Below are 14273 nucleotides of genomic sequence, written 5' to 3'. Positions count from 1 at the left end.
TCTTTCTGAGCGAACCCCTGATCCTCAGCCTTGTCCCCACTGGATTGCGTCATTCGGAAAAGCACGCCACCAACACTGCTAAGCAGAATTTTACAAAGTAGCCTGGGGGCTTACATACTGTACAACTTTCTGCTGGCTTTTCCTCGACTATTGGGTTGTTCAATATAGAAACGATAGATTCGGTTGTTCCATTTCATCTTCGTCTTCGATTGATCTGTTTTCTTGGGCTCAAATCACCCTGTGAACGGGTTTACTTTCTTATTTATATCGATATCAGATCGGGGAGGATGCTGGAACATTCACTCCAACGCAGCGTCTACGGCATGACCTCCAACAACGCACTGCCCAGTGACCTTATCTCACAACCATCCAATGGCATAGGAAATCAAAGCGCCAATGATGCCTTGATGTCTCGAGCTGATGAGTTACAAAGGCTTCTCGCATCGGTCCTCGATCGGCTCGTCTCCTTTGTTCGACAAGCCGACTTAGAGCATGAAGCTCACCAGCTCCACCAACCTGTATCTATCTCTTCCATTGTTGAGCCTCATCCACCTTCAGATCTGCTCTCCATCCTCGCCTCAAACGGCACCCTGTCCCTGCCTCTTCACGGTACTGGCCAAGATGGACTCCTCAGTTCATTGTCTTCGATATTGAAATACAGCGTCAACACCTCTGCCCCTGGATTTCTTGACAAGCTATACTCCGCTCCTTTGCCCCCCGGAGTCGCGGCAGATTTGATCCTCAGCGTTCTTAACACAAATGTGCATGTTTACCAGGTTTCTCCCGTGCTCTCACTCATCGAGACATACACCACGAAAGCTCTTGCGGCAATGTTCGGCCTCACCGGGCCACGGGCTGGAGGGATCAACGTGCAAGGCGGGAGCGCGAGCAACATGACTAGTATTGTCATTGCGCGGAACACCTTGTTCCCGGACACGAAACAATCCGGAAATCACGCTGGAGGAAGACGATTAGTGATGTTCACTTCTGAGCATGGGCATTACAGTATCGAGAAGGCTGCGCAGCAGTGTGGGTTTGGTTGCGAAAGTGTCATTTCCGTCCCTGTTGATCGGGTTTTCGGAGGGATGAATCCCAAGGCGCTTGAGTCCTTGATCGAGAGAGAGAAGAGCAAGGGAAATACTCCCTTCTATGTCAACGCCACTGCTGGAACAACAGTCCTGGGATCATTTGATCCGTTTGTAGCTATTGCCGAAGTTGCTAGAAAGCACGGGCTGTGGATGCACATCGATGGCGCCTGGGGCGGAAGCTTTATCTTTTGCGACCTTCTAAGTCGAACAAGGTTAACGGGATGTGAGCTCGCTGACAGCATCGCAATTAATCCGCACAAGATGTTGGGTGTTCCAGTGACTTGCAGCTTCCTTTTGCTCAGAGATCTGAGAAATGCTCATAGGGCAAACACTCTCCGAGCGGGATACCTGTTCCACGACGAAGATCAAGACGAGCGGCAGGCTGAAGAGCTGGGACTGGATGGCCATAATCGACCACAATCCCTGGACGACGAATGGACGCCTCCCAATGACCTCGCCGACCTCACGCTCCAATGTGGGCGTCGGGGAGACAGTCTGAAATTCTTTCTCTCCTGGCAGTACTATGGGACACTGGGATACTCGTCAAAGATCCAGAAGGCGTTTCATACGGCCTTTTACCTGACAGATCTCGTGGAAAAGAGTCCAGACCTGCTGCTGGTGACCACGAGTCCTCCGCCCTGCCTGCAGGTGTGTTTCTATTATGCTCCAGGAGGTATGGTGGTCCACGGTATGAGCAGTGATAGCCATATTAACGCTAATGGAGGCGATCCTGACGACAAACGTGATCAAGCTGAAATTGTCGGCAAACGTAACTCAGCTATTACAAGTCGGATCGCTCGCTCCTTGGTTTCTCGAGGCTTCATGGTCGATTACGCGCCCGCCTTGAGCCATCAGGTTGAGAGAGGTTCCTTTTTCCGGGTGGTTGTAAACATTTCCACCACCAGAGACACGCTTCTCAGGCTGATCGAGACGATCAGCCTTGTTGGACGAGAGGAAATGTCTAGATCCTCGTAACTACCGAGTGGCAGCAGTCAGCCTGAGACCCGCCTTGGAAGCGCCTAAATCACATGCAAGGCAGATTCGACCTATACATAGCCAGCCTGATTGCGACCAAGGACTAGCACAACTGCAAATTCTTGCTGCCTAATCTTGTTGTTCATCTGTCTTCGTGCCTGTTAGGCAAGAAGACCTTCTTTGATTCCCTTCTACTTTCTCAGCTGTCCTCATCTAGGGTCGAAACCTTCCACCCTTTCAAGAACCGTCCTTCACTTTCCTGAGAATCAAAATTCAGCCGGCGATCTCGAGAAATTTTTGGCGCCTCGGTCGGAAGCAGCCCCTTGTCCCCATGTCTCGCCCGGTGGGCTCCTGGCACTCAACCAGGGAAACCCGCAAGATAGTCTCTAAGCACGCCAAAAAAGCGGAAAATGACTACGATGATGCCAACAAGCCAGATACACACGATGGGCAGGGCTTACAAAACCCCTACGCCACCTCAAAGCCTCTCAAGAACAGAAGGACCGAAGAAGACGATGAGGAAGTAGATGGCCCAGGGCAGCGAACGGCTGTGACTGTTAATGCCCCCTATCTTCATGAGTGGCACAAGGCTCTTCTCGATGGGGATGTCGGGTCAGTTCGTAGATTGATCTCCAGAGGTTTCGACATCGAGAGTCCTATTCTGGAAGGTCTTCTACCTCTCTGTCACGCTGCGACGCTTTCGGTGGCTGTCACGTCATGTCTCCTAGCAGCCGGCGCAACTGTTGATGGCAAAGTTGGCTCGTCGGGGACACCACTCCAGAATGCAATCGCATTGAACAGAGAGAAGATTGAAGTCGCCAGGCTGCTCCTCGACTATGGTGCAGATGTCAATGCACCATCCGGAGCACATGGAACAGCCTTGGAGGCAGCTTTGGATCAAGCAGAGCATTCCCTCGTTTACATGCTTATTGCGCGAGGTGCCGATATAAATCAGCTCAACGCTAAGCATCAAGCTCGAGCTATACTCGCTGCAATCGAAGAGAACGACGTGTTGACTACAAGTCGGTTGCTTGATGCTGGCGTGGACCCAAATGTCGACCTTGATGGGCATCCCAAGCCTTTACTCGCATCCATACACCAGGGTAATAAATATAGGGCAGATTCGTCTCAATCTGGTTGGGGAAGCGTCAAATTCGTGGTAATATCCAATGGCCTAGCATATTATGCTCTATCGATGTTCGCTCTAACTTCAGGTTCCCAGGGTGACCATGAACGCGTCAATCTCGAGATCATTCGGACCCTGCTTGAACACGGAGCGTCTATCGATCTGGAGGTGGTCCTCGCAGCCATCGACGATGAATACGAAGGAGCAGTTCTGCTACTTTTGGAGTATGGAGCGGATGCTTCGCAGGTTTTTGCAAATTGGCATCGGCGCCATTATTACACAGAGTTGCCCGTCTTGAAACGGTGGGAGTTCGCCACCCAAGGGTACTCTTATGACACTTTGGAAGATGCCGAAGAGGCTTTCTGCGGTGCTCGGGAGGATCGACTTTTCACGATGACGTGGGACTGGGAAGTGCCAGCCGTGATTGAGATGGCCAGATATTGTGGAGTCGCTGCTTTTGATATTGCGGACTGGCTTTTGGCCGAGAATGTCGTATTTGTTACGGATCTCGAGCATTCTCACCCCACCGCAATCAATTGTCGTGATCTTCTCTTTGACCAATTCGGTTTTGCGGTGAGTACTTTTGTTGTGGACGTCTTGCGCGCAGTTGCCGCAAAGAAGCTGGGCGACAACGACGACGGTATTGTGCTCCTGTTCCCTATAGCCATTAGAACTCACTAATTGATACAGATTATGATCTGTTATCAGAATTACACATTCGTGATTTCCGCTGGATCCACAGGGTTGAGTCGATGACATTTTCTTACAGAACTATAACCATGACATTCAGGGCCCTAAACCCTTACACTCTCGGGAATCCATATTGCCGTGCGATAGATCGGCTGTCCAGAACAATTCACATGCCTGCGCCTGATGGTTCCATGGTCCTCTCCAGAGCTGTATACAAATTGGATCGGTGCCAGGTTCCTCCTGACTATGGCATGGAAAAGTCCCACAGACAAAGTGAGACTTCCAGGACGAGATACAGAATCGAAGCCTTTATGCACATAAAGAACAGTCCGTTACCGGCACACGAACACGATTGTTGGCGCCTCCTATTCACCGGTTGTGTGGTATCAGTTTTCGATGCCGCTCCCAGTGGCCGGCTTCTCGGAAGACCCTCCAGGCAGGATGTAGGCAAGGGCCTGAAACTGCCCTTTGACCTCATGATTTCACTCGCAGCGGTTGAATGTCAATTGATCATAAATGGCGGTGTGGTCTTTGTTGGATACCAGACTGTGCTCTTCCCCACGGCAATCTCTGAGAACGACGCACAATTCCACGCCATTGTGTCCGATGGTGGGCAGATTAATCCATATACCCTGGATTTCCCGAACAGATTGCTCATCCAGGATGCGTCACAGTTCACGGGCATGCAGTGTTTTCTAGGATGGTGCGAAGCCGCCCAGATCAACCTAGGGACCAGGCAGCTTCCAGCCGATGTGAGGTACTCGGGAGGCCAAGATCAAGAAAGGTACCTTGTCCTGGAGGGCCAGAGTACACAGCTACAAATAGGTCTGCAATCTCCCGTGTCGTTTCTCGTGGGACTGCAAACAAACTTCAAATTCATATCCAGCCGCAGACAGTTCACACCAGCTGACTGCTACGCAAAGCTGCTGGAGGACACTGCCGAAGAGCTGGCCATCGTATATGACGCAGGTCAGCGCCGTTGCTGGCTTCTGCCCAAGCTGAGTCTTCTTTTGCACATGAGCCATGCTTACGCCCGGCGTCGAGCCCTCCCTTGTTTTCGAGTACCGCACGTTGACCCTCATGCTGACGCTCGTGAAATCATCGGGCTCTTGAAGTCCTCTGGTGAATGTCCGATTCACGAGGATCCAGCCGAGCCCTTCCTCTTCAGACAACTGTTGTTAGGACTGAATATCAACTTGCTGGCTACTGTCTCGGCAGTCCAACAAAGCTCGGGAAAGAAGCTTTATGGGTTCGAGTTCTTGGACGTGGTCACTTCCCCTGGTCGTGGAAGCTGCATGAAGAAGCTGGAACTAGACGCTGCGGGAAAAGCCTGGCTAGACATCGTCAACGTTGTCGACGCAGTTGTCGTCTGCTCGGATCTCGGCGAAGCGATTACGCCGGCCGAAGGCAGTGGCCGGGAAAGCCCTTCTTGCAACGCCGTGCCCAAGAATCGGGACTACCTCGCCGCAACACTGCCCTGTCTCACTCGACTGATAGAGCGCAAGGGAGGGAGGCTCACGCCTCAAGATGGATTCCAGGGCTTCAAGATCTCCGAAGACAGCTATTGGCTTCTCTGCGGCAACCCGTTTGAGCCTTGCATCCATGGCACTAGCGGTAGTTCTTCGTGCTGGAAGAGATATGACATTATCCAACGCCTCGAGCCAGCAAAGCTCTTCAAGCTGCTGCCGCTTCCACGTCGTACCCCAAGCGCCGCACCAGTAAGCGACATCCCGCTGTCCGGGGCTGTTGTCTTTGGAAAACGAGTGGCCTGAGTGATTTGCGGAGAACATTGATGGGAATGGTTTCTTTCCTTATTTATGTACTCTCACTACCGGCAGCACATACGCTCGACTAGATATCCCTACCCAACAAGCATCTGGGGAGAGACAGCGCGAGAAAGAATGGGAATCTGTGCGTGGACCGTCCCGAATGTCGCTTTAGAAGGCCGATAGCTGCCGATGAGGCAACAGGTTCTTTTAATGTGGCTGTCAATCTAACCTCTGCATGTCGAGTGATGTACACCTTGAGCTATGTGGATGACCTGCGAATATATTCCTCTCCCCCCCCCCTTCTCTCTCTCTATTACCTACTATATCCAAGATACGTACAAGCATACTCATGGACTATATCTCTGTGTACCATCCGTACTCGATATATATATGTGTGTATATGTATATACAGTGTCCTTTTTCCTCCCGGCTTCTTTCCGCCCTCCTCCCCCCTTTCCCTCCCCCCCCCTTTTCCGCCACAGCCTCGCCTAGAGCGGCGGGAGTCCTGTGGGAAAACTGACCCTGGAGTCTCGCGAAACGCCATGACGCCGTGCTCCTTTGAGAGGGGTACAACAATTATATACCGCCGAGTGCGAGGTACCAGGCAGGTACCAGATACCAGGTACATAGGTACCGTACCGTACACACAAAGAGCACTTCGTGCACGACGAGGGGCAGACTTACTCCCTTACATACTTACATAGACGGACTCGCTCCGCTCGCACCTAGAGTACTACGCAAACGGGCAACAGGCGAAGTGTATACTCAATACTATACATAATGAATACATAGCTTCATACATAGCTTCATACATAGCTTCATACCTACATGTGCATTGTCCTGAGGTCAAAAGAGCAAGAACAGCTAAAAAAAAAAAATTATTAAAAATAATCGTGCATCAATCGAGGGATCTCTTTTCTCTCATCGAACTAAACCTTACATGGCTACCTGTCTAGCTACCTAGCTAGCTGGCTACAATACGATAATACACAAGGTATGTATCTTGTACCTAGCAGCTGGCTACGAGTTTCTGATCTAGACCCCAGGAGTAAAGTAAGTTAGCCCAGGAAGCTCTTCACCGCCTGCATGTGCGTGTGCGTGTGCGTGTGCGTGGTTTTGTGATTATTTTGTTCCGCAGAGAGCAAAGGAAAGGAAAGAAAAACATCCCTCGAGAGGAATCATTTTGACAGCGGTCGCCTTCCCTTCCCCTTCTCGCCGTTTCGTTGTGCCTTGGACGTTTTCATCGTATCCATCTGTTCCCCCAAACATAGCCACATGTGTGTCTGTGCGTTCTCGCATAACGCATGAGAAAAAGAGTCACCGGATAAAGAAACTGCACTCCATGGGCCCGCACGGGGACTTTTCAAGAGACCGCCGTTGCTATTCTTTTTGCCTGGTGCTGTACAGAAAGCCCCTGCCCTACCCGGCGCGTTCTGCCGAACATTTATGTACAAAATAGAACCAGTCCAGAGCGCATCATCCGAGGAGATGCTACAAAATCATGAGAAACCCTAGCCTGTTGCATAATGGCCAGACCTTCCGACGCCAGAAATGGATGACGCCTCTCTACTCACACCCGGTCAGGATAAATAAGGTCGAATGTTCATGACGGGTGATATTAGTCTTGCAAATAACATAAATTGTTGCTCCGCGCCCAGCGATGCACTGGTGGGTCAACTGTGCTCACGTTCGCTGCATGCCGGGCTGTAGCGCTGCGCCGTTGGGCATGGCCATGTACGGATTGACATGTTGGCTGCCGTATGCGTTGGGATCTTGCATGCCGCTCAAGAATTGTCCGATACCCTGGGAATGACCGACGGGACAGTCTTTGTGGGCCATCAGGAGTGAGCGCAGATTCCGGATTTCGTCATGCAGCTGAGCGACTTGTGTGTTGAGGCTGTCATTTTCGGCCGAGTACATTTCTACCTTGGTTTGGAGGTTGGCTAGCCACTGTTTCTTTCTTTGGCGACATTTAAGTGCAGCAACACTACCACAGGTTAGTCTCTGGATGACAAAAAATCAGGAATTTGCTGGAGCTCACCGATTGCGCTCAAGGAAATTCCTCCGCTTCTCTTCATCTGTCATCTTTTTGTTGTTGCCGTTATTAGTCGTGGTCGTGGGTTTCCCCTGTTCTTCGCCATCATCGCTGTCATCATCATCATCGTCCTCCTCCTCGTGCGGGTCAAGAGCAGGGTCCACATTCGGAGCTCCAGAGTTGCCCTTGGCACGTTTGTTGCTGCCTTTGGCACTGGCTTCCGACTTCCTTCGGTTACTGCCTGGCTCTGCTTTGATGGCCTTCTTACCACGGCCACTACGTGTGGTGGGCTTGGATTCCGGCGGGCTCTCGACGCTGTCACCGGCGTCACTGCTGTTCCGTTTCGGATCTTGGACGATTGGAACAGACGTCGGGTTTGGCACAGCAAATTGGTTGGTAGTCTGACCTCCTTTCGCGAGCATAAACAGGCCATTGGCAGCGTCAGTGGCGTCATGGACCGAGTCCATGTTGCTGGTGGCAGGGTCTTGTGGGTTGGAGGTGTTGGCAAACTGGGTGTTCTTGTTGCGCGCAGCAGCGTTGATGGCCGTGCGATGAAAATCAAGGGTACCAGGAGTGGCACCGCCACTTTGCAAAGAATTAAAGAGTGCTTGTGAGTTCGGGCTGGGGACCGGGAACATAGACCCGCCACCACCCGGAGTCAGGCCAGTCCGGAGGGATGATTCGTTTGGCGTTGGGAAGCCACGGCCGATACTGTCGAAGTAATCGCCTTGTTGTGGACCAGCCAACATTGCAGGGCTCAGCGGCCCCGACCGAAGAGAGCTCTGCCAACCGTACCCGGCAGTTGAGCTGGTGCCAGGGATGGCAGGAGATGTGAGAGCCGCCACAGGAGGGAGCAAGTTCTTGCCGGGTGTCTCTGTTGAGGGCGCTCCAAATGATTGTTCAAAAGGATTGAATTCTTGACCAATGCTGCTCCCGTTATTGTGCAGGGCCGAGAAGTAGTCGGGGGTCTCTGCTTGGGTGGTGGGCGCTGGTCGCGGCGGCGGCGCAAGGGGTTCTGATGCTTGAATGATGGGCTTGGGTTCTTCGGCCAGCGAGGTGGATTGTGGTTCTGTATAGTCGCATTAGCAATGGGCTTTTCCGCATGTTCTGCACGGCGCGTGGCCGACGCGTACCTGGAAGCGACGACTTAGCCTGCAACGGGGATGTCTTGGATGCTAATTATGTGCAGGAATATCAGCATTGGTTCCCAGAATGCGCGTGGGAACGCCGTGTTGATGCATAAAGCAATTGTCACTGCGCAGTTGATGATGGTGATGGCAGCGGTGACGGTTGTGGGCGGGCGAAAGACGGGAGAAATTTTTACAAATAGGGGGCGCCGACAAGATCCTACTAACCTTCTTGCTTCGCTGTGGCTTTCTTATTGTCCATAGGCGACGAGGTACGAGAAGTTGGGCCAGCCCCAAGGTGTTGTTGTGACGGTTGAGTTGCGACTGCGGCGCTCGCCATATTGTCGGATTGGGATGAAGCAATACGTAGATGAGGAAACAACGTCAGCCGTTGCAGAAGTGACGTCGATAGAGCTGGGAAGGCGTTGGCGCCTCATATATTTTGGAGGTAGGGCAGGCGAGGAAGTGCAGGCTTGGGGGGAGAGGGGGGGCCGCGAGGGAGCAAGGGTTGGCTTTGTCCGAGCGGTCTGTCCAAGGGTGGGTTTAACCACGCAGCCTGCGAATCAGAGACGTGTCAGCTTGGAAGTCGGCAGTGGATGGCGATCGCCAGCCATCGAGCCCATCAGCGTTCAGAGCTTCGCTTTTGCTCGCCACTCATATCGACCCGCCCACTCCAAATACTCGATCGTAGCCGGGCGGGAATTGGCTCCGGGGCCAGCAAAAATTCAGGGAAATTGTCGCCAGCAACTTACCGGACGAGTAGTACACCACCAAAGCCTGCTCGGAGCAGCGAATCCTTTTCCCAGTCGAAGTGCCGAGAACAGTCGTCTTGGATTTTCGAGATTCGCGATCCAAAAGGAGATCGAGGGCGCAGCTAGATTCTGGCGTGGGTGGTGGGCGGTCTCAGAGGAGAAGAGGAGGAAAAGTGATGACGTGTGTCGCAGGCTGGGTGATACAGCCGATGAAAGATCCCAAGAACAAGAGATCCAGGTCCCGTGATCGACGGTGCGAGTGAACAGCGTGTACCTAGGGAGGTTACAACAGCACCTAGTTTTGTATGGATTGCTTTGATTGATGGCCGAGTTGGGATGGTGGGTTTTTTGCGAGAGGCTCAAACTGGAACTGGAGAGAGGAGAATGGCAGGGGATGGGAAAGTTTGAAAGAGGGTGGAAAAGAGATATCAATGACCTCAGCTCGCAGATGGAGAGGTAGCAGAGGCTAAGTAAGGATGGAGTTACGGGAGTTTATTACTTGGGGCGAGGGTCACTAACTGGGACAGTTTCAATCCCCCTTCGCCCCCCGTAAGTAGCATCCCACTGGGACTTTTAGGTGTTGGGGTGGTGAGAGTACTCGTAACTCGGAGTTCAAGGGTGAAAGAAAAAGAATAATGATTTGGGGGGGTAAAGCCTGTGTGGGTGACTTGCTCATTTTCCTTTGACTCGCAATTCTGACGCAATCATCGATGAAAATTGCCCCGGCACGCACACAGCACCATTCCCAACCCGGACTAGCCTTGACGCCACCCCACCACGGCAAGCTTGGTCAATAATATATTCGTTCGCTCAGAGCCAAAAGTGTGTTAAGGTGTGTGGAAAAGTGCATCTGCAAGCACGCCACGCTCCCTTCCCAAATAATCATCCACCCTTCCTGTTTCTCCTGGCTTCCAGTGAATTTAACTTGCATGGTAGCGAGGATATACCGCTTTTCCAGGTCTGCCACTACTTAGTACGGAGTAATGGACCTTTCTCCTCGTTTACAATCTCCTGACGGTTGCCCCCTTCAATACCATTGCTGTGTTTGTCTTTCCCGTGAGCCAGCACGAATAAGTCCAGCCCAAACCAGATGCCAGTGGTGCTGATAAATCAGTTGAAGGTGATTTTTGCCTCTTCGTAAAGTTTCTACCAGTATGTAGGTAATAAGCGCCACAGTCACCAAGCAAATCCGAAAACCACACCTGTACCGAGTACTCGGTACATAAGGTATATCTGGCCTCGTATTAGTAATGAAACAACCTCCCCACCCACTGGGTGCCCACGACCACTGAGCTGGGCGCTCGAACGTGTGGTTGATCACTGGTGCCACGGAACAGCTATTACGACCGGTAACTTTTGATCATGTCCTTGATGCCGCAAAAAATGCCTTCTACTTCTACCTGTAGAACGGAGACACCATGCGATGCAATCGAGCCTGGTTCCCGGCTCGGGTTGTCCTAGAAACCCAACACGTTGACACCCACCTGTCCTGATAATGTCCCTTTTTACCTGTAGAAATCAAACTTGTCTGCCTCCTGTGCTCCCTTGACCTGGCTCGAATATGCATCCTCCAAATCTGCTTGGATGATATTGTATCGATTCTTGCGCACTGCCCTCAATCCCGCTTCTTGCATGATCGCCGCGATGATGGCTCCCGATAAGGGATCATTTCTCACAATCAACGAATCCAAGTCCACTTCAGGTGACAACGACATCTTGCTGGCAATTGTGGTGAAAATCAACCGCCGTTCGCGGCGATCTCGTAGCGACGGGAACTCGATTTTCCGGTCCAGACGGCCCGGACGGAGTAAGGCAGGATCCAGGGTGTCCGCTCGATTTGTGGCCATGATGACCTTGACGTTGCTCGTTTGGTCAAAGCCGTCCATCTGATTGAGGAGTTCTAGAAGAATACGCTGAACCTCTCGATCCGCTCCGGTCTGAGCGTCAAAACGCTTAGTGGCGATGGCATCGATCTCGTCGATGAAAATGATGGCAGGGGAATTCTCTCGCGCCATTCGAAACACATCCCGAACCATGCGAGGGCCCTCGCCCAGGTATTTTTGGACAAATTCAGAGCCGACAACCCGAATGAAGCTCGCAGTCGTGCTGTTAGCAACCGCCTTGACCAACATAGTCTTTCCCGTCCCGGGAGGGCCGTAAAGCAGCACGCCTCGTGGCGGGTCGATGCCAATTTGCTTGTAGAGATCAAAATGTGTCAGTGGCAGTTCCACTGCCTCCCGGATCTCTTGCTTTTGCATGTCCAGGCCGCCAACATCCGCGTACGTCACATCAGGCTTCTCGTCAGCTCCGAGCATGGCAATGGAAGAATCGGCCTCCGGAGGAAGGATGTCGACCAGAGAGTTCGAATGACGGTGGAGGGCGACGGACGAGGACGGTTTGAGCTTTTCGCGATCGAGGGTTGAGAGGATGCGGACGACGTAATTAGAGCCAGTTGAAGATTGGACGATTCCGGTACTGTGTGGTGTCAGTGTTCTGAACACAGATGGAAGGGATGCACTCCTACTTCTGATCGATAGCTTCCATGAACTGGCCTATCACTAACGGAACACTCTGTATTCGCTTGATCTCTTCCTGCGCTCGCACCAGCTCACGCTTCAGGGATCTTAAATGAAGTCAGTCGTTGCATGAGCTTGTGGATCGCCCTTGACTCACCTCTGCTCATCCTTGATATATTCTTCCTGCAGCTTGATGTACCTGGCAAAGTCAGCTGTGGTGCGCCGACAAACAACCGCATGAATCCGTACTCTAAATGTCTTTGCAGCCTCTTCAATGTCGAGTACTCATCGCCTCCGTCTGCAGCAGTTCCTTCTAATGAGTCGATGTCCGGGATGGAATCTGAAATGGGCGGTTTCTTGTGAGGCGGAACGGTGTTGGCTGGGTTGTCAACGAGGACGTCGCCCATGATGATTTTCCGATGGAGGCTTGGAGTTCTGTTTGGTACGGAAGTGTGGAGGAAACTCGTCACCACCTAGAGGAGACAAGATTCCCGGCAACGTATGGGATGCAGTGGGAAGATACAATCGTTGATCGCAGGCTCTACCTTGTCGGACGACTCTACAGTCAAGTTCGAACTTGAAGGCGACCACAGGGACGCGCCGCTCGCAAGGAAATGTACTAGTCCATAAGTGAATTAGGGCGCAATGAGAATCGGATAATTCGAAGTTCCGCGGCGAGATTCACCCACCCACCTCTTTTGACGTCTCGAACGGCCACTGAGCATCGCACAGGCCGCCTTCTCGATCAGCTGGGCTATTCACAGGCCATCCTATCGAAGGGACCAGCTCTCCTCAGTAAGCTTTCGGGCGGTCCGGCAATTATAGGCATGCTGGCAAAATCTATGCTAGGTTTCAGACCCCTTTACACTTCGTAAGCGGTGACATACTCTCTTTGTTCTGGCCAGAACTCAGCCGACCTGGCGTATAATACATGAGTATCTGGCTGCTCCAGAGACAAGAGATTGGTGAAACTGAGTCCTCCACGTCAGAAAACGTATTCCTAAAGCGAAGTCCTGGAGCGGGTTGCTGTCTCGAGGCATGCGGACCCGGCTTTTTGGATTCGGTCGGTTCAGGGATAGCTGCGAAGAGGAAGATCCCGCGCCGTTGATCTAGTTCCTTTCCGCTCGCTCCAGCTCCCCTGGATACGTCCGCCAGGGATCTCCATAGTTGACTTCGACAAGATTCTCGAGGGGTTTTGAAGATTCGAATTGTGCCACTCTCCCTGGATACGACCACACCGGCTCCGCAATGCATTGAGCCTGGTGGTAGTCCGACCGTAGTGTATCATGCAGTGATGGGTCTCGCAGAACATCGGGCCACAGCCGAAAGGAGGAGCGGTCCATGCAGCTAATAGATAGAGGGCCACGCACCACCGAGCATGCACGATATGTGCCTAACCATCCCGGACTGGTGAACTGGATTGCATTGGTTCTGGCAATATGAAAGAACCCGCCCAGGTTCGCTTGAGACAGTCTTTGGCGTGTGACACGATTCGAAGGTTTGTGTCGACAAGGGCTTCAGCCTGTCCGCAATGAGGAAACTAGACTCGCGGATCTGCCAATCAGACGATATCTGGCCGCCTACGCATGAGCAATGAGCTGGTTGAGCTGGTTGAGCAGAAACGAGGCAATATCCGACTATGTAAGCCCTGGATTTCTGCGACCTGCTAGATCTTTTTTCTTTTCCCTCCTCTTCCCATAGCTAGGATTCCTCTCTCCTAAACCTGACCATGGGAGATGTCTCTGTTCGTTGTTCTACCGGCTCATGTCCGCCGTGATGATCTCTCTCTCTCTCTCTCTCTCTCACCCTTCAGGTGACACCTATCTTTTATCCATTCTAGTCTACGACCCTGCCAGATGACAAGAACAGCCCAGACGTGCTCCAAGTGGTCTGTCTGGGGGACAATGCTACGCTTTGTTGGTGTGAAGAAGGGATGTGACTGACCGCCTCCTCAGTGTGGTTCCCAGCCTTCTGTCGCCGCCGTCTACTCATCCCAATCGCCATGAACTCCAAGTTTCTTTACGGGAATCCTGAATGTGCTTGCACACCTACAGGCACAGAGACTCCCAGCAAAGAGAGCACATGGGCGTTTCCGTGCTCAAAACGTGGCTGAGATGGGAAGCGGAGCGGTCTCCTTCGTATGCTCAGCGTGATGGGGGATCATTAGGTTTGTGATCGCACACCAAGGCACTTGG

The 14273-nt window shown here is 52.3% G+C and overlaps 4 protein-coding genes across 4 annotated transcripts; 2 read left to right on the top strand and 2 right to left on the bottom strand.

The window, feature by feature from the left end:
- Nucleotides 1-287: 287 nt before the first annotated feature.
- Nucleotides 288-2063, top strand: AYL99_01481 (hypothetical protein; the record flags this gene model as incomplete). The annotated part of the gene is made up of 1 exon (XM_018832997.1): nucleotides 288-2063. One exon carries the CDS (start codon nucleotides 288-290, stop codon nucleotides 2061-2063), a length of 1776 nt encoding a protein of 591 aa, XP_018698876.1.
- A 331-nt stretch (nucleotides 2064-2394) lies between these two features.
- AYL99_01480 (hypothetical protein) lies at nucleotides 2395-5651 on the top strand (the record flags this gene model as incomplete). The annotated part of the gene is made up of 2 exons (XM_018832996.1): nucleotides 2395-3829; nucleotides 3880-5651. 2 exons carry the CDS (start codon nucleotides 2395-2397, stop codon nucleotides 5649-5651), a joined length of 3207 nt encoding a protein of 1068 aa, XP_018698875.1.
- Nucleotides 5652-7331: 1680 nt separating this feature from the next.
- AYL99_01479 (hypothetical protein) lies at nucleotides 7332-9150 on the bottom strand (the record flags this gene model as incomplete). Its single annotated transcript, XM_018832995.1, has 4 exons — nucleotides 7332-7635; nucleotides 7690-8752; nucleotides 8817-8858; nucleotides 9039-9150. The coding sequence occupies 4 exons, from the start codon at nucleotides 9148-9150 to the stop codon at nucleotides 7332-7334; spliced, it is 1521 nt and encodes a 506-aa protein (XP_018698874.1).
- A 1917-nt stretch (nucleotides 9151-11067) lies between these two features.
- Nucleotides 11068-12485, bottom strand: AYL99_01478 (hypothetical protein; the record flags this gene model as incomplete). The annotated part of the gene is made up of 4 exons (XM_018832994.1): nucleotides 11068-12037; nucleotides 12087-12185; nucleotides 12236-12277; nucleotides 12328-12485. The coding sequence occupies 4 exons, from the start codon at nucleotides 12483-12485 to the stop codon at nucleotides 11068-11070; spliced, it is 1269 nt and encodes a 422-aa protein (XP_018698873.1).
- Between the last annotated feature and the right edge of the window lie 1788 nt (nucleotides 12486-14273).

This window comes from Fonsecaea erecta, assembly GCF_001651985.1.
Source record: "Fonsecaea erecta strain CBS 125763 chromosome Unknown Scaff1, whole genome shotgun sequence".
Taxonomy (NCBI): Eukaryota; Fungi; Ascomycota; class Eurotiomycetes; order Chaetothyriales; family Herpotrichiellaceae; genus Fonsecaea; species Fonsecaea erecta.
The sequence above is the reverse complement of the archived record's forward strand: the minus strand, read 5'-3'. Positions and strand labels throughout refer to the sequence as shown.